At 43.7% G+C, this 20,131-nt stretch overlaps 1 protein-coding gene across 1 annotated transcript; it reads right to left on the bottom strand.

The window, feature by feature from the left end:
* Nucleotides 1-1,675: 1,675 nt before the first annotated feature.
* Nucleotides 1,676-8,700, bottom strand: LOC131915986 (interferon-gamma-inducible GTPase 10-like). Its single transcript, XM_059269291.1, has 2 exons — nucleotides 8,485-8,700; nucleotides 1,676-3,261 (listed from the first exon to the last, which is right to left on the bottom strand). Exon 2 carries the CDS (start codon nucleotides 3,240-3,242, stop codon nucleotides 1,998-2,000), a length of 1,245 nt encoding a protein of 414 aa, XP_059125274.1. The 5' UTR covers nucleotides 3,243-3,261; nucleotides 8,485-8,700; the 3' UTR covers nucleotides 1,676-1,997.
* Between the last annotated feature and the right edge of the window lie 11,431 nt (nucleotides 8,701-20,131).

The raw sequence follows: 20,131 nt of genomic DNA, 5'->3' as shown, positions 1-20,131 counted from the left end.
AAGTTGAGGTGTCTGTGGAGTGTCCAGACGCTGATCCTGCTGTATCCACTCACCCATTTGGTTAGCTCAACCCATCCTAGATCTTCCAGGATCCCTCCCCGCCACCTCAATTATCAGACTATCTACACAACACCTCCTTCCGGTATGTATGTCTAGGAAGATTCCGACTCTGTGAATGCAGTTGAACCTCAGATTCCTCTCCTTGCTTCAGCTCCTTCCATTCCCCTCCATGTCAGGTAGGGGTGATGCTGCCCTCCAGGTCACACAGGCGTCACCCACACAATCCTTCCTCCCAGCCTCTCGGCTGCCATTGCTACTACTTTATATTCCATGTTTACTCCCCCAGCAGACACTTTGTTTTTTATCACTATCTCCCGACCACTGTGACCTCATCTGGGATGAATACAGAGAGCCGTCCAGGTGACGCCCTGGTCTCCCCACAAGCATGCTTCAGTAGACACCAGGGACCCTCTTCTGGGGGCACCATGCCAGCCTGTTCCTCTACCCAGCCTGCCTTCTGCCTCCCTTAAGGAAGAAACAAAGTCCTAGCAAGGCCTTCTTTGAAATGACTCCAGGACCCTCTCCACACCCTTTCCATCCCCTGACCCCCCATCCCTTAGTCTCTATCAGATTTCTGCTGTTCCTGCAATCAGCCATACCTGTTCTTACATTAGTGTGCAGGGCTCCTAGCTACAGACACACCCAGTGTTCGCAATCCCAATCTCTTACATGTCATGATCTTTCCTGGGTCTTCTCCAGAAGAAGACAACACTCCAATCCAACCCTGCACACAGTGGGGGCTTCCTCCCGGACCCCAGATTAAACACAAACACTTGTTGTCTCAGAGAGATCCTTTATTGAACTGGGAAGAAAAGTTAAAGTGGCAGCCTTCTTACTCATGCAGAAAAACAGCAGCAAATGACTTTTCAAGTGTAATTTTTAAGAAAAAAAGCTGTGTTAGAATGGGCTAGGATGTGGTAGTAAAGAAGGTAGGGGATGAGGGAGAAGGGGACGGGAACAAGGGAAAGGGGACAGGGTATTTGTCTCAGAGGGACAAAGGACCGCCTCTGGATAGAGAGGGGACAGATGCCGCACATAAGCAAATGGCTGTTTATAAAGTTAAAACGGGAAACCTCATGTTAGGACGAGGTGTTTAATTTTAATTGGGCATGTTAATTAGGTGATCCAAAGGGGGCTTTTGATTGCTGGACTTCAACATTTCGATAGCTGGACCTTGGCAGTCAGCCTCAGGAGGAGGAAGTGGTCAAATAAGAGAATAGACCTTAGTGGCTAGCTTTAGAATGTAATCTAACAGTTTTTAGCAAGGCAGAAGGAGTGGGAGAGAAGGGGAAGGCCTGCCAGAGCCACATGCTCGAGTGGGCTAGCGTCCCTTTGAGTGTGCTAATTGGGCTAGTGTCCCTTCAGCTCCTACTTCACTACTTTATCTTGTGACCACCTCCTGATCATGTTGCATTTTCCCACTGCAAACATTTTATTAAGCATTTAATAGTGTCCTCATATTTATAGAACATCCTTTATTTTGATGAGGAGGGTGCTGAGATGATAACTGGGAAAGAACTGGGAAATGGTAATGTATAATTCTCATTTTGCTATTACAAACTGGTTTTTTGTTTTGCTTTGGTGTGTGTGTGTGTGTGTGTGTGTGTGTGTGTGTGTGTGTGTGTGTGTTTTCCAGTATAAGTGGATCAGCAACAGGTTCTCTCTTAGCACAGAATAGTTGAAAGCAGGGGGTGTGTTACTGCTGGAGATCAAGCATGATAAATCAATAAACGCAGAAAACAAGCTAGGGTCAAACAAGAATTCCAACATGGGAGTGACCTCTAAAGGCAAGCAATGGACTTCCTCCACGGGACAGACATCTGTGCACCTTAGGGAAGAGCTGGCCTGGGAGTCTGGAGGAAGGAAACCCCCCGTCCCAACTTGAAACACACAAGCCCTTAAATTCATTTACTGTTTAGTTAGGCAATATTTACTGTTTATAACTTGTTCAAGAGACGCCTAGCATCATCAGCCACCGTGTCAAGGAATTTTAAGCGTAGGAAGTAGACTTTCACACCCTGGATGACAGAAGACTCAGGACCTCCTTTCACGGCATAAAAAGATTCAGCACACTTTGCGGCTTTCACTGCCATGCTGTCATCCTTTACAAGGGACCAGAAATCCAAGCACTTGAGGCAGCCCCTGATGTCTTCCACGGACTTGCTGAGCTTGTCAGCAATCTCTTCAATCGATTTGTCGTCCAAGCCAAAGTAGTTTCGGTACTCCTTCAAGCACTGTTGTTGCTGAGGCAAATCGAAGCCACTCAAGAAGGTCGCGAAGGGGATGAAAGACACAGCTGCTGACCTCAAGGCCTCCAGCCAGATCTTCTCCTTGAGAAAACGTCTCTTCATCTCGACGGAAGCATCAGAGATAGTGGGCAACAGCAGTGCAAATGTATGGCGCTTGTGCCCAGGGAGCTCCTGCAGCAGAGTTTCCTCCAGCTTTGGGAAATCAAAGTCAGCCAGATCAAAGTTGGAGATCAAGAAGATGTGGGGTTCAGACACTCCAGCGCCGATAAGGTTAGCCAGACAGTAGTCTCGGATCTGCTGAAGGACCTTTTCCTTTTTGAAGGTTTTGGGTTTGGTTTTCTCTTCGTTATATATGTCACTGTCCACCTTGGTTCGAACAAAGTAGAATTTCTTCCCCACATCCTTGATTTTCTGGGCCAGGATAGCATCATTAAGGCTGAACCGAGAGGAAGATATGATGATGAAGAAGTCATAGTTAGCAAATCCCACTTTTTCTAGATAAGTGTCTGGGAGGAAATTGGGAGTCCCAGTCCCAGGCAGGTCCCAGAACATCACTTTGGGATATTTTGGGTGTTGATAGGGGGTTTTATTCATAGTGGTCTCCACAATTCCTACACCAGCTGACCCCTCTGCTTCATGGCTCAGCCCTCGCAGGGCATTTATGAAACTGGACTTGCCAGCCCCAGACTCCCCAATGACAGCGATCTCCAGGGAAGCATTTTCTGCAGCAGTTAGTGCTTCCTGAATCTGGCTCACCATATCCGTCAGCTTTCCCTCCTGGAGGGCTTTTTGAAGATAGCTGAGAGTTTCTGGAGAGAGCATGCCTCCTGCCTTACTGATTAATGTAGAGTAGTGAGGCAAGAATTCCACAGCCAGTTGTTGGCAATTCTTTACTGACGGATCCTTCAGGAAGGCTGAGATGAACTGATCCATGGTTGTTACTGTAGAAGATCTGTGAGAAAGGAGAAAGACCAGACAGGTAAGGAGAGTGAAGTGGTAAAACAAAAACTCACCCCTCAGGACACAGTGGCCCCTGGAGGCCACTCCTATCCTCACGGACAGATTCATGTCTCTGTAACTCATTTATACTCCTGGTGAGTTTAGGTGTCACCCCTGAAGAAAACACACCAATTTTCTATCTTGTCATTTTCTGCATCTCCAATTCAGAAGAGGGTAGCCCTCCTTGCAGTGTCAAAATCATGATCCCAAAGATGTCCACATCATAACCCCAGAGTCTGTGAACATATAATTTATACAGCAAAAGTGAGTTGGCTGTCGTGACTGATAATTTTCAGGTGGGGTCAATACTTTGCATCATCCAGATGGACTCAACTGCACATTTAATTTTGAAATAATTTTGGATTTCTGGCTTCCAATACTTGAAGGGAATAAATTTTTGTTATTTCAATTGCCCCATTAAAAACTGCCCATATTTATGAGTGGAAACTAGTGATATTTCCACACAAGTATGCAATGGCCAGTGATCAAATTGCACAATTAGCAAACCTCAAATACACTCAAATACATTAGTGTCCTTAAGACAGGAATGAAGGGTTCATCTAATGGAGAACAAGTGTCTCCTGCCTCACACAGATCCTTCAGAAACAATGATCAAGAGAAGAAAGACATGCTTTTAACTTTCGGACAAAACAAAATAAAATGAACATATTAATTTTATTGTGGCCTATAATCCTGACTAGTCAGGAAACTGAGGCAGGAGGATGGCAAGTTCAAGACCTGCCTGGGCTCCAAAGTGAGTTCATGAGCAGCTTGAGCAAATCAGGAAGACTACTGCAAAATTTAAAAAGTACAAATCAAGCCACCCTTAGGCTGCAGGCAGGGGCTTGCCTGACGTAAGCAAGTTGTCCCTTTGCCCAGGACAAAGGAAGGTCTTGACTCCAGGCCAGGCCCTTCTCCTGCCTCTCTGGGACTGCTTCTTGGTGAGAAGTGGCCTCACCATGGCCACCGCCACTGAAGCAAATCTAAATAAGGTGAGAGAGCCCAGATTTTGAACATTGGCTTACACACACGAACTCCATATACAACTTTAGGAACAAGGAGTGGACCCAGAAGCTGGGGAAGCAGGAGAAGCTGGCCTTCCAAAGACATCCCGCTGAGACAGGCCAAGCTCTGCAAGAGAAGCTGAAGGTCTCACTGCAGTATAGAATGTGCAGTGAAATTACTTCGTGCAATAGTGTGGGAGATGTTTCCTTCTTGGAGGAATTATAAAGCTGTAGCTGTGTAGGTCGGTGGAAAGTGGATGGCAGAGAGAACTAAGAGATGTGTCTCTAGTAGGTCTTATTACTGTGTTCTTACTGGCCCCTATGCCTTGCTCCCGAGTGTTACGTGTTCCTCATTCATAGCGACAGCCTGTCTGCCAGATAAACGCCTCTGCCGTGCCTGAAGTTAGTGGAACCTCCTAGTTAGGACAGCAGATATGACTTGTTAACACTTCCATCGTAAAATTCAGTCCTGAAATGTTCCCACATGACAGCTGTGGACTTTGCTGCATTGGACTGAAAGCTGGCAGGATGCCAGGAACTACTTGTGAATTTTATCCATTTCTCTTTATGCTCCACAATCTTATTTTTCAAGGCATGAGCACACAGAAAACATTTCTTCCACTCTGAGCTTCAACAGAAAATACTTTCTTAAAAAAAAAAAACAAAAAACAAAAAACAAAACAAAACAAAAAAAAATGTGACTTAGTTAACTGCTGTAAACCAGATCATTAAATTAAGAAATAAAACTTCTACTTTAAAGGTAATGTCAGAGTTGAGCTTAGTGTTACTTGTGGTTTGAACCATCCGAATCTAATGAGAATTTTAAGGAAGTTTTTCTTTCTAAGCTTTACACCCATAAAAGACCTACAGAATAAATGAGCAAAGTGAAATATTCAACATGTAATATTCCTTTTTATGTTCATTATATAAAAGTACACAGAATGCTTACCTAATAATTTTTATTGAAAATAAAGTTATTTCCATATACTGTATCCTGATCAGAGTTTCCTCTCCCTCATCTCCTCCCAGATCTTTCCCACTTCCCTGCCCCTCCAGCTCCATTCCTTCTCTGATTCTCCTCTAAGAAAACAGACAGGTAAATTAAAAAGACAAGGGTTTTTTAAAATGTACAAACTAACAAACAAACAAACAAAAAGAAACTAAGAAAGAGAATGAGAAATGCACACACACACACACACCATAGAAACTTAAAATTGTAAATCACAATATATAATCAAGAGACCAGAAAGGTTAAAAAAAGAAAAAAGCCCAAATAAAGCAATATGTAATAAAACAAACAAACAAACAGAACAAAAAAACTCCCCAAATAAGCCGGGTGGTGGTGGCACATGCCTTTAATCCCAGCACTCTAAAGGAAGAGTCAGGCTGATTTCTGTGAGTTCAAGGCCAGCCTGGTCTACAGAGTGAGTTCCAAGAAAGGCGCAAAACTACACAGAGAAACCCTGTCTCAAGGGAAAGAACAAACAAACAAAAAACCTCCCCAAATAAACCTTTATTCTGTGTTGGCCATCTACTGCAGGGCATGCAGCCTGCCCTTGAAAATAGTTTGTATACCCAGTGAGACCCCCTTGGAGAAATTAATTTTTCCTTTGCAAGTGCTTGTTAATTGCAGACAGCTTCTTGGTTGAGGATGGGAGCTCACGTTTACTTCCGCATCTCAGTGCTGGGAGCCCGACTGGCTTGGACCTGGGCAGGACCTTTGCAGCATGTATGTGCTGCCATAGACTCTGAGAGTTCATGTGTTCACAATCAGAGTTCACAGTCAGTTCTGTTGTGTCCTGAAGACACTGTTTTTCTTTCTCTCTCCCTTTCTTTCTTTCTTCCTTCCTTCCTTTCTTTCTTTTTCTTTTTAACCTAATAACTCTTGAATGGTTATTTAATCACTAATATGTATATTTTAAAAGATATGCCATATTTTCTGAAAAAGTAATAAATTCCAGTTCAGTAAACAAAAACTAATGAAGTGTGCATTGGGAATTTAAGTATGCCTTTCTAAAATAACAGTGTAGTTATTTCTACCTGTAAGCCATAACTCATCAAAGTGATTTTTCAAAAATAAATTCTGGAAACTCCAGAATGGTAGTGGTTGAGCTCTGCCTCTATAACAGAATCCCAGTGGGTTTTGCTTTGCAAGGCTAATGTAGTTTTAATCTGTTTTATTGATTCTTAAATTTTGTTTTAGCTGATATCATTTAAATGATGATAGAGGGATCTGGGGAGCTGGATCAGCCACTAGGAGCACCTGCTGCTCCTCCAGAGCACCCACACTCCGTAATTCTGGTTCCAAGGCTCCAATGCCCTTTTCTGATGGCACCAGGCACACCCATGGTGTACACACATGTGCACACGCAAAACATTTAAACACATAAAATAAAAATAAACAAATCTTTAAATGATGATAGAAGCATTCACTTTCTGTGTAGCATTTTGTTATCTTGAGGTTTTAATAAGACAGAATATTTAAATAGTCACCTTCTCTGCTGTTTTTAAACAAACATCAGCTTTGGCTAAGTAACATAAGTGCACTAGGTACTTGGGGGGCACCTGAAACAAGAACTGTGAGTTCAAGGCTAGCCGCGGCTACATTGATAACATAGTAAAATCTTGCCTTAAAAAAATTGGCTTTGGCCATTTTCATGGTTTTAAAACCACATGTTGTCTCTACCAAGAAAAGAGTCACTCTCAGCAGACCATGTTGGGAGACAACAATATGTGATCAGCATTTGATTGATGGTAAACAGTGTGGACACTGCACATAATTTATAAAACCAAAGTGGATGCCCTTCTCTAACTACAAAATGTACATCGACTTCTAGGTCATTAGAGTTGATAGTTTTATAGGTTTGTAGATTGTTTAGGTATGAAACAATATAGGAAAATGTATTAAGAAAGGATCTTGTTTGCAGAAAATTTTAATATAAAAATTCTTAAATGTAAACCTACTTTAATGCATATTTAAGTAATATTTTAAAAAACCAAACAATGACACAATTAATTGCCTTATCGAGCGCATGCTGTCAGCAACAAAAATAAAATCATTTTATTGATCATGAAAAGTAAAAACAGGGCCAGGAAGATGGGTCAGTGGGTAAAACCACTTGTCGAGCAAGTCTGACAACCTGTGATCCCTGGAACCCACATGAGAGGCCAGCTATGATGATTCACATCGGTAGCCACTGCACTCCTACTTTGAGCTGACAGCCAAGGGAGAATGAAGCATGGAGGCCACGGGTCAGCTCCCTAGAGTACACAGCCCAGGCACAGAAGCAAGAGAGACCCAGTTCCCATAAGGGAGAAGGCAAGTCTGATGCCCCAGAATTGTCCTCTGACCTCTACACATAGCACTTGTGTGACACCACACACACAAACACATGCACTCAAATGCACACACACACAAACACACATACACAAATGCACACACCACGCACAAACACACACACACGTACATTTTTTAAAAAAATTAAAGATATAAACAATAAAAGGGCTGGGACTGGTTTAGTGGTAGAGCTCTTGCCTAGCATGTGTGAAGACCGAGATTCAATCCCAGAACAAAGAAGAAAGAGGACACAGAGGGGAAGGAAAGGGAGGAGGAAAGCCAGGAGGAGGAGGAGCAGGGAGAAGGAGCAGGAACGGGAAGAAGAATTAGTTTATTTCTGATTACTAATGATATAATGTGAGTGTTAGACTGAGCAGAGATCTTTGAGCATCTTCAAAAACAGACACATTTACTCTCAGGTGTATTCTGTGAAATGTATGAAAATGGAAAAGGATGCCTTCTTATGGAGAAGGACAGACATTATCAGACCTCAGCAAACAGGTTTTACTCATGTACCGATGTTAAAACATTACTTAGATTTTTGCTAATTATGAAAAACTCACAGAGTTGTGCCAATAGCTCCCTGGCAGTGAAGCACGAGACTCAGAACAGGAAGCTGTTTTACAGTGAGTACTGCATGGTTTCCCATAAACATTCTGCTCGGCCCAAACTTTTTCACAACTCTCCCAGCACCACCAAACGGCAGCTCCAGACCCACAACTCCCTTCTGTGAAAAGATGGTGACATGACTCGCTACTTAGTCAAGCCAGCTCTGCCCTCTGCCCACAAAGCTGAAACTCGGGTCACTGTGAAGGCAAAGGCTTTTCTCACTCACCAGCCCCAAAGAGCTTCTGCTGTAAATAACCAAAGCCGATGTTTCCACCAAAAGAGTGGAAAATGCTGAGTCTGTTGCTCACTGCAGTCCCCACACAGCCACCAACAGCTGCAGGGATCTGCCCTCCCTCAGGAAAACAGCAAGGAGATCAGTGGCTGGAGAGAGCCTCCGTGGGGTCTGGAGCAATGAGCCCAGGTGTCCAGAGAGAAGAAAATGCCGATACTAGATATGGATAGGCGGGAGAAGGAAATGCCGATACTAGATATGGATAGGCGGGAGCTGAGGGATGGGTAACAGATACATTTGCAGAAAGCAAAAGTGAAACTTAACTTCTCTATGTGCTTGCTTTCTGGGCAGTATAACCATTTCCAGGAAAAAGAAAGTGAACACTATGATTTCAAGATGACCAAAGAATGAAAGGAAGGCTGGAAGGTTTGGGGCCAGGAAGGCAGTTTCCTGGAAGCTTGTGAGGGGGTCACTTAGCAGCCAAGACGCCTGAGGAATGAGCTCTCTGAAGCCAAAGGACTCCTGGGGACAAAGACAAAAGCTGGGAGGAGTTCCCAAAAACACCAGTGAATGAAGGAAACACATTGCCCTGCCTCATTGTCTTTCTTCTCTGGAGCACTGTGGAGGTCTACCCTCATTTCAGCTCCAGGGCACACGTGAGTCTGGTGTCTTACTGGGTCCAGAGCCACGAAGACAACTCAAGATCAGGGATCAGACCACATATGACGAAAGAATGGGGTGTTCCTGAGGGGCCATAGCGATTACTACATGAGGTGAAATTTGGGGGAGTCTGGATTATGCCTCCGACCCTTCCTCGGTAAGTAGGAAGCCAATGAGGAGTACAGGTGATGGTAGAGCTTGAGAGAAATGCAAGGGACCAGCTGCTAGGCTGTGGAGAAACCTGTGTGGGCTTCCTGGATATTTGGAGGCATGTAGACCTAGAGATTGCTGATGGAGGAGGGTAGAAAGTACAAGATGTTCCTCAGGCCTTACCAACCTTTCCCCAATGCTGTGAACATCTCCTTTCACAGCTACAGCCACAAGCCTCTTGTCACCTGGCTTCATTCTCCAGGTCTCAGATCTCCAACAACTCCAGGCCGATGTGTTCTACATTGCCTGGACCCTACAGAATTCCACAGAAGGAATTTACCCTGGTATTGAAAACATGGTAAAGCGAGCAAGCAAGCAAACAAAACCTGCTGTTGGTTATTTTCTTACTCTTTGTCTCTTTGGGGGCCTGCCACCCAGCTCCCAAATAAATCACACACAGAGGCTTATTCTTTGGTTTTGTTTTGTTTTTTGTTTTTTGAGACAGGGTTTCTCGGTGCAGCTTTGAGCCTTTCCTCGATCTGGCTCCATAGACCAGGCTGGCCTCGAACTCACAAAGATCTGCCTGCCTCTGCTTCTGAGTGCTAGGATTAAAGGCGTGTGCCACCACCACCCGGCTCAGAGGCTTATTCTTAATTACGAATGCCTGGCCTTAGCTTGGCTTGTTTCTTGCCAGCTTTTCTTGACTTTAACCCATCTGTCTTTTGCCTCTGGGTTTTTACCTTTCTCTATTTTTGTATACCTTTCTTTCTTACTTCATTGCTGGTTGTATGACTGGGTGGCTGACCCCTGATGTCCTCTTCCTTCTCTCACTCTTAGAGATCTCTCCTCTCCCAGATTTCTCTTTCTATTAATTCTTTCTGCCTGACAGCCCTGCCTAGGCTTTCTCGTGCCTTGCTATTGGCTGTTCAGCTCTTTATTAGACTATCGGGTGTTCTACACAGGTACAGTAGTAACACAGCTTCACAGAGTTAAACAAATGCAACATAAACAAAAGTAACACATCTTAAAAAAAAATATTCTCCAACATTTCCCCCTTTTTTTCTAAACAAAAATGAAAGGTTTTAACCTTAACATAGTAAGACCGTATACAATAAGAACAATTATCAAGTAAAGATTACATTCACAATTTACTGAATTCCAATTCATTTGTGTCTGGTACATGTAAAGATAATACTCCATAATCTATCCTATCTTAGTAAATTTAAAATTTTATACCTAACTTACTTTCTATCATATATAAGGAAAATTACAACTATAACTATCTAGTCTTGAACTCCATCAAAGACCCCAGAAGGATATAATATTATTTAAGTAAACAAAAAGTGCATTGCAAACAACTTCCAAAAACTCTAGAAATGACAGAGACATCTGATTACCTGGACAGTCACCAAAAGTTCCTCTACAACATTGGGGCATCCATCTTCAGCCTACAGGCCCATAGTATCTGGCAGACTTTTCAATGAAGCAGGGAATTTGAAAGACTTTCTGACCTAAATTGGCAAAGTTTGTCAGTCACTTTCCTCTATGTCCTGCGGAATGTCTGGCAGTTTCTTGTGTGAATCAGGAACACTAAAAGACCATCCCACCTTGTTTTGGCAAAGTTCAGTGGTCACTTTCCTGTGAGCCCTGCATGTCCAATTTATACAACATACTGTCAATCAGTCTAGGCAAGAGCAGCTTCTTGCCTGATGGCTAACCTTGCCACATTGAAAACAAACTCCATGAGGAGTTTCTTTGATGCCCATCATCTCTGAAGTAAATTGATACTGCCAGGAGCAGACTTGTCTCATTGTCATGAAAAGCTCTAAGTTAACAAAACATTTTAAATGTCATATTCTGTAGGTCTTTGAAAGGTTTGAAGATCATCTATCTATCTAAATTATATCTCTATATGATCTACAATTTTGATTGTTATAAATGGCTAACCACTAACCTATGCTTCCTGGTTATCCTATATAGTTTATAATAATAGCTTTCATGAACTGCATAGGCACAATACCTCAAACAAGAGTAGAAACATATATACAGTGTAACAAAAATAACTTTAAATTTGTATCAATATTCTATATTCCTCTAAATGATAACAAACATCCATAATCTACCAAATAACCAACAGCCACACATACCTCCCAACTCTTGGGAATGTGGGTGTAGTTTTCTCTAAACTGCTTCTTGCTGACTATGGACAAAAGCATCTTAAGGGGTCCCTGAGAAAATTTTGAGATAATGACCAAGTCCTGGGAAGACCAGCAGTAACCTTTGTTGATAGATATCACCTGTCAAGATTCAGAAGGTCTTCCCTGATCAAACCTGATCCATATCATTCCTAAAGGAATCCATAGCCTCTCATCTCCTGTGGGAACAGAACTCCAAAGCATTTTTTATTTCCATTTGAAAAATACATTTTTTACTTCTTTTTTAAAGTTAAGATAGCTCTAAAGTATCTAGGTTGGTTCAATTTTGCAGTCCTGTCCACAATCCCAGGTGTCTTAGCAGCTGTCTTTTGCTTCTCAACAATCAGAAAATTCAAAATCAACACAGTAACATACAGGACCCAGACTCCGTGTGTATTTCCCATCTCTATGTGGCTTTTTCCTTTGATATTATTTTTATTCTCTCTTTCAAGACTTTATTATTTAACTATTCATTTTTTCCTATGACTATACCCTTTTTCTTTTCTTAAGCCTATGCCTATTGTTAAGCACATTGTAATCTATTTAGAGGTTTTCCTGTCTGGACCACTTTTATTGTGTATCTTTTAGCCTTTTTTGTCTGGATGAGCAAAAAACCCTGCTAAGCAGAGCAGTTTGGGACCTCCAGCTTGGAACCTCTGCCTGTGGCTCTGGTAGCAGACTCCACCTGTTTCTCAGGTCGCGAAAGCCAAGCCTAAGTCTTGTGGCCTGGTTGGAGGTGCATTTGCTCAGGAGCTACATTCAACTATGGCAGGCACTTTTTGTCTAGTGCAATAACTGTCCAGCAGAAACTCTTAAAGGAGCCATATTTTTTTTTTAAAGATTTCTCAGGCACTATGGAAATTCGAGTGCCATGTTGGTACACCAAAATGTTGTTAGTTGTTTTTGCTTTTTTTTTGGGGGGGGGACGCCACACAGCTCCCAAACAAATCACATGCAGAGGCTTATTCTTAATTATGAATGCCTGTCCTTAGCTTAGTTTGTTTCTTGCCAGCTTTTCTTAACTTTAAATTAACCCATCTGTCTTTTGCCTCTGGGTTTTTACCTTTCTCTAATTTTGTATACCTTTCTTTTTTACTCCATTGATGGTTGTATAACTGGGTGGCTGACCACTGATGTCCTCTTCCTTCTCTCACTCTTAGAGATTTCTCCTCTCCCAGATTTCTCTTTCTATTAATTCTTTCTGCCTGATAGCCCCGCCTATCCTTCTCTACCTTTCTATTGGCCGTTCAGCTTTTTATTAGTCTATCAGGTGTTTTAGACAGGCACATTAACACAGCTTCACAGAGTTAAACAAATGCAACATAAACAAAAGTAACACACCTTAAAATAATATTCCCTTGTAGCCAGAAGTTTCCCTGGTCCTGCCTGGCCCAGCGGTTGGGATGAATCTCTCCCATCCATGGTCTGGAAGCCACTTATAAAATAATCACTCAGAGGCTTATATTAATTACAAACTGTATGGCCTATGGCTTTAGCTTCTTGCTAGCTAGCTCTTTCATCTTAAATTAACCCATTTCTATAAATCTATATGTTGCCACATGGCCATGGTGTTATGGGTCTGCTGGCATCTTATTGCTCCTTTGGCAGCAGGCTAGCATATCTCCTGACTCTGCCCTTCTTCTCTGTATCTCTGCTTGGATTTTCCACCTGGCTGTAAACTTTCTTGCCATAGGCCAAAACAGCTTTATTTATTATCCAGTGGGAGCCCCACATATTCACAGCATACAGAAAGACATCCCACAACATTCCCCAACAAAAATAAAAAAAATAAAAATAAAAAACAAGATTAGAGAGGTCATTTGCCCAAGGGGAGGACCTATTGATATTGTTTTACTAAATAACCATCTTGACAAACTGCCTTCTAAACATTCATATTTGTTTTTATAAATGTGTGCTGCTCTCAACCTTAGGCAGAGAATCTTTGTATTCTAGTGGGTGGTAGTTACTGCAGAGATTCATAACTCTTCAAAGTGCTGAGAAAAAAATGGCTAGGGAGATCTGCTGTAGATGAAACATCTGTATTTATCCTCTCTTGATCCTCAAAGCTTGGGGGAAACATCACAGAAGAGGTGAAAGAAAAACTGCAAGAGCTGGAGGCTAAGAAGGAGTAGTGTGAAATGTCCTCTGGACATGGCATGACTGTTATACATGTGAGCTCGCAGTAGCTGTGGTTACTCTAATAAGACCTGCACAAGATCAAGCCAGTTAAAAAGGTCAGCATATTGGCTCCTATCACTGATGAAAATAACTGCAGAAACCTTGAATTAAAAAAAATGAATACAGAAGGCCAAGGCTGGTGGGGAGAAATCCATGGTGACCCTGATGCAATTCTGCTCAGGCAGGTTCTAGATACTCACAGGCCAGCCAGGGCCTTCAAGGCCCAGGCTGGTGAGAAGACATCCATGGCCTGCCTAGCCCTTGTGGTGCCAAACAGATGGGTCCCATTGATGAGCAAATATGTGGTAGAGAAATAGGAGAGAAAGAGAAGTAGAATGGTTCATGTGCTGTGGAAAGAGGCAGAATGGAAAAGATGAAGGCAGTGTGGAGTAGGCTGATGTGGGAAGCCTGCTTGCCACCTGGGGTCATGGTGACATATGGGCCCAGGCTGCTGTCAAGGGCCATGTCTGGGTCCATGGTCCTACCACAGCCAGGATCTGTGTGGACATCCATGGTCTATGTTGTCACTAAAGTCCACAAGGATGCCCAGTGCCTGGGATACTACCTGTGCCATGTAGGTATCCAAGGGCCATGCTGCCTCTGGAGCCAAGCTGGTCTGGGTGGCCTGTAGACAAATTTCTAAATGGTCTTATTAAATAAAAAACATGGAGCCAAATATAGGGGTTAAAGCCTTAGAGATTAGGGAAATAGGAAGAGCCACCAGCCAACCTTACCTCACCAACTCTGCAGCTTCCAAATGCAAGTTACTTCCTGTCTTACCCACATCTTTATTTCCTTGCTGTTCTGCCCTCTCATTGGCTCTTAGCCCAGCTACCTCACTTCCTTATTACTGACTGTCTGTACAGACCTCCAGGTCTCTGTGGTTGGTACTGGGATTTAAGGCATGTGTCACCACGCTTGACCTGTTCCCTAGTATGGCCTTGAACACACAGAGACCCTGCCTGCTAAGTGACAGGATTAAGGGTATGTGCTACCACTGACTGACTTCTGTGTTTACTAAAAATGGCTGGCCTTTTCCTCGATCTCCAGGCAAGCTTTATTTATCAAAGCACAAATAAAATATCACCACATTTCAGCACAAACAAAATATCACAGTGGCCTGTGCTGCCACCCAGGGCCCTGGTGTTGTCCAGGCCCAGGCTGCTGCTGAAGGCTATGTCTGGGTCCAAGGCCCTACACTAGCCAGGGTCTGGGTCCACAGCTGTGGCTCCTGTTACAACCGAAGGCCATGTGGTTGCCTGGTGTCTAATTAGCCACTCTGGACCATGTTGTTACCCAGGGACCATGCTGCAGCCAGGGCTGTCCAAACCTGAGTGCCCCATACTACAACTCAGTGCCATGGTGACATCCAGGCCAGAGCTGCAACTGAGGGTCATGGCCGGCTCCATGGTTCTGCTGCAGCCGGGGTCTGTGTTGATGCCCAAGGCTCCTGTTATCAACAAAGGCCAGGTGGATGCCCGAGGCCCGGGGCCATGTTGGTGTCCATGGGCCACAATGTCACTGGGGCTGTGCTGATCTGAGTGGACTGCACTGACACCTTGGGCAATGGTGACATCCAGATCCAGCTGCTGCTGAGAACCATGTCTGGTGTCTGTGTGGAAGTCTGAGGCTCGTATTGCCACCAAAGATCACACAAAAGTCTGGGGCTGAAGCTGCAACCTATGGCCTTGTTGGTGTCTAGGGGCCATGCTGCCACCAAAGCCATCTTGATCTCAGTGGTCAGTGCTTCCACCAGGAGCCAGAATGTCATCTGGGCCGAGCTGCTGCTGAGTGCCATGTCTGGGTCCATAGCCCAGCTGCTCCTGGGGTCTGTATTGATATCTGAGACCTGTGTCACCTCAAAGAGCCATAGGAACTATGCATGGTGAAATCAGAGGGCCATGCTGAGCCGGCCCTGCCCTTCACTGGCCCTAGGAAAGCTGGCCCTGCCTCTCAATGGGCACTGCAGTATGAAGGCCTAGACTTAACTTTACAGGCTCTATCTTAGGGAAAGGGCCACCATCTCAGACCACCTGCTGTACTGTGTGACACACTCCTCCCAATGCCACCAGGACAAATGGAGAGGTATTGGAAAGGTGGGAAAGAAGCAGCAGCAAAGAAGGGTGGTTTTTTGGTTTGGTTTTGTTCTTATTTTTGTTTGCTTGCTTGCTTTTGTGAAGGCCTAGACTTAACTTTGCAGGCTCAGGAATATGGCATGATAATTCAAACAATACAGAGCAGTATCCTCCTGCAGACATCCTGTCTGTTGTTATACAGGAAAGCCTAACAGGATCCAGATACTCCTGCAGACATCCTGTCTGCTGTTTATATAGGAAAGGAAAGCTTAACAGGATCCTGTCTGTCGATTATGGCCCTTGGAGATATCTAGATAATCCTGCTGAGCAGTCCAGATAATCCTGTTCAGCGGGTTGTGGTTCCCCGCCAAAAGTCTAGACCAACAGTTTCAAAAAATCATCTTGCCCCATATCCCTTCTACCCAATCCCAAGTTGCCAATTCCTGGTTTGTGGTTTTTCCCTATAAAAACCCCCTACACCTGGGCTTGTGGCCATCGCCACATTTCCTTCCATCTGCCGTGTGGTGGCCCAGGTTGAACCTGAATAAAAGGGCCCTTATGTGCTTACATTGGAAACCGGCTCCTTGGTGGTCTCTGGGGGTTTTGAGAAATGGATACAACACTTTGTTTTCGTTTGGTTTGGTTTAAGTTTTCTTTTGAAGGGTGCTGCAGTGGTGAGGAGAAGATATGGGGGCACTGGGAGGTGAGTGGAATTAGGGTGCATGATGTGAAATTCCCAAAGAATCAACAAAGAAATTATGTTTTCAAAAAAAAGCTTTAATACACAGCTGAATCCCTATAATATATTCTTGCAGCCCGCTAGACAGGATAAAGTTGGCTTTATCTGAAAGATACAGAGATAGTTCAGCATACATAACTAATAAGTGTAATAAGTCATATATATGGACTTAAAGACAAAAACTCAACAGATGAAGAAAAGGCCTTTGACCAAATCCTACATGCCTTCATAATAAAAATCCTAGAAAGGCCAGGCATGGTGGAGCATCTCTTTAACCCCAGCACTTGGGAGGCAGAGGTAGGCAGATTTCTATGAATTCAAGGCCATCCTGGTCTACACAGTAAGTTCTAGGACAGCCAGGGCTTCATAAAGAGATGCTGTCTCAAAAAAAAAATCATAGAAACAGTCAGAATAAAGGGACCTCAACACAATAAAGGCTACACACAACAAACCATAGCCAGCATCATCCTAAATGCAGAAAAACTTAAAGTGACTCCTTTAAACCAGGACCAAAACAGGACTGCCCACTATCCCCACTCTTTTTCAATAGAATGCTTGAATTACTAGCCAGAGCAGTAAGACAAGAGAAGGAAATTAAAGGGATACAAATAGGAAGAGAAGCCAAATTACCCCTATTTGCAGATGGTATGATACACCTAAGAGGTCCCAAAATGTCCACCAGAAAACTTCTAGATCAACGTTTTCAGCAAAGTAACAGAATACAAAATTAACTTTAAAAGATCAGTAGCCTTCCTGCCGCATGACCTGAGCTTGCTTCTCAGCTGCTCAATACATCACAGCAGCAGGAGCTCTGGTGGTGGACTCATGAGAGCAAAGCCGATGCTGACAGGAATAACCAGATGTAGTGGAATATTTTAAGGTGTGTTACTTTTGCATTTGTTTAACTCTGTGAAGCTGTGTTACTGTGCCTGTGTAAAACACCTGATAAATAAATAAATAAATAAAGAACTGGCCAATAGCAAGGCAGGAGAAAGGATAGGTGGGGCTGGCACGCAGAGAAAATATATAGAGGGTGAAATCTGGGATTAGTGGTCTAGCAGCCAAAGAAGGAGGAGAACTTCAGGGGCCAGACACCCAGCTACACAGCAAGCCATGGAGTGAGAGTAAGATTTATAGAAGTTAGAGAAAAGGAAAAGCCCAGAGGCAAAAGATACATAGGTTAATTTAAGGAAAGCTAGCAAGAAACAAGCTAAGACCGGGCATTCATAAGTAAGAACAAGCCTCTGTGAGTGATGTATTTGGGAGCAACACTCCCACCACATCCAGCAAATGTGCAATACTCCCACCATGTCCAGCAAATGTGCAATACTCCCACCATATCCAGTAAATATGCAACACTCCCCACAACGTCCATCTGCAGATGTTCCCTACCTCCAGCTCCTATGATCTCTCTCCCCCCTCTTCTGCAATATCTCTGAGCTGTGGGAAGAGGAGTGTGCTATAGAGTTACCATTTAGAACTGAGCACTCCACGATCTCTTATTTTCTGAATATTAACCAGTTGTTAGTCTATATGAATCACCAATGACTGTAAAAGGAGCGTCTCTGATAAGAGTTGAGAGAGGTCCTAATCTATGAGTATAAAGATGAAAACATAGGAGCAATTTATTACTATGTCCATTTAGGAGAATAATAGTATTAGATTCTCTCCACTAGGACCTATGTCCTAGCCAGCTATGGGTTTTTGGCCCAGTTAACAGTACCAGACATCTATCTTTATTTCTACAATAGCAGGAGACCAATGGAGAGTATTTCTTAGAGCATCTGGTGGGGGGTTCCATGGTTCATCTTAATTCAGAACTAAGACACCTTCAGTGTCTCCGAGAGGAACACTATGGTTCTCTCTTTAGTTACAAAGCAAGTGATAGGTGACCTCATCATCCCAGATCAAAGACAAAGCTGTGTCTGCATTCATGTGAGCACATTCTGTGCCTGTGCATGTGTGTGTGAGCATGTCTATGAGTTGGTATATGCCTCTACTTGTGTAGTGGGTATTTGTTCCTGTATAACAGATGACCCAGTACACCTAGCTACTCACATGTGTGTGTGTGTGTGAGCAAAAATTCTGCACATTCTTGGAATAGTTACATGCTGTGGAAAGTTGTTAATGATCGAGTTATACCAGGACAACATTGTCAAACACATGAGGAGAAGGGCAACAGAGAGACCATCAATATGTGGCTACTGCAGAGCCATCAAAGGATAAATGTGGTGGGCTCACAGCACGGCACTCAAGATATACAGAGATAAGTCCTTACGTGTGAGAGACTCAGGTCTCAGCTCCTGAGCTCCCACCATCCTTTCCCACTCCTGTGAGCACAGTGTCTGGGATTCTGACACCAAAGTCACCCGCCTCTTGTCTCCAAGGTTCATTGTCCAGATCTCAGCCCCTCAAGAGCTCTAAGGAAATAGGATCTTACAAACAAATATTTCTATGCTCTGGTTTTTTGTTTCATTCATAAAACACAAAAGAAAGGCTGGCTTCTTATGTCTAATGAGGTCACATGGAAGAATGAAGCTATCAAAACCATCTTTGAAGAACTACCAAATGATGGGGCAGAAATTTAAAAAAAAAAAAATTTGGAAATCCCAGACATGAATCAGGACATTCCAGGGCTTTGAGGGCTCCTCCTCACTATGGATCTTCTGATGTGGCTCCCACATCCCTGAGAGGTTTCAGTGACACTAAGTACTCAGAACAGTAGCACACAAAGTAGGCATGACAAGCCAAACTTCAAGCATGTGCAAGACAGACTCACACCTGATCAATGCCTAGAACACTGGGTGAAGGGAGCGGGACACCGACCAGCAGTAAAATATCTTGTTACAGAAGGGAGGAGGTGATAACTTTAAGCACACAGCCCTCCCATTTTCCTTCCACAGGGAGAAGACTCACACACACAGGGCTTCTAAACTATTAACCCTGTGCAGGTCACCTACAGGCCTGGGCCCACTGAGGAGATACAACTCTGGACTGTAGCACCCAAAGATTTGTGACAAATCACAGCTTTCAAGACAGAATGAGTGGACTCTGGTTGTCTTCTGTGTCTACATACTATGTCCATTGAAGTGTTGTGGGAATTCGATCCATTTGGCCAGTGGTATAGGGGTACCAGGCCTAGGGGGCGTCTTCTCTGGGTATGTGAGCAGATAAGAACTGAGGAGGAGGGTCAAGTTCTCTCTCTGGAACCTGGAAGGTTTCCTGACCCCACGGATTGGTGAGCTGGTACTGAGCTTTCCCCATCCTTCCCTGGTAGACGAGGAGATGGCAGCACCACTTCATTCTATATTCCTTGAGTATGTTATTCCCATTTCATCCCTTAATAAATTATTGACCATACTTCTGTGGGTTCTCATTTCAGAAGTCCTTCCTGCCCAACGAACTGTGAGTTGCCTGATGTGCAGTCACTGAATTCTACTCTACCAAGGAAGGTCTCTACCAAAGAACGTAAGAGGGAAAACAAATACTGACTCTGAGATAAGGGGACGAGTTGCCCTTGCATTCCTGAGCTGGAATGCTGGACTCACTGAGATACAGAGCTCTGAATCCCTCCCAGTAACCCTTGTCTTCCCAGGCACCTGCTTAGTGCCATCACATAAAGAAAGCAGAACACAGAAACAGCC

Source organism: Peromyscus eremicus, chromosome 8a, assembly GCF_949786415.1.
Source record: "Peromyscus eremicus chromosome 8a, PerEre_H2_v1, whole genome shotgun sequence".
In the NCBI taxonomy this organism is placed as follows: domain Eukaryota; kingdom Metazoa; phylum Chordata; class Mammalia; order Rodentia; family Cricetidae; genus Peromyscus; species Peromyscus eremicus.
Note: the sequence above shows the minus strand (reverse complement) of the source record. Positions and strands in the feature narration are given on the sequence as shown.

Coding starts and splice junctions, on each gene's coding strand:
- LOC131915986 (XM_059269291.1), bottom strand. CDS start 3,242: ATGGATCAGTTCATCTCAGCCTTCCTGAAGGATCCGTCAGTAAAGAAT.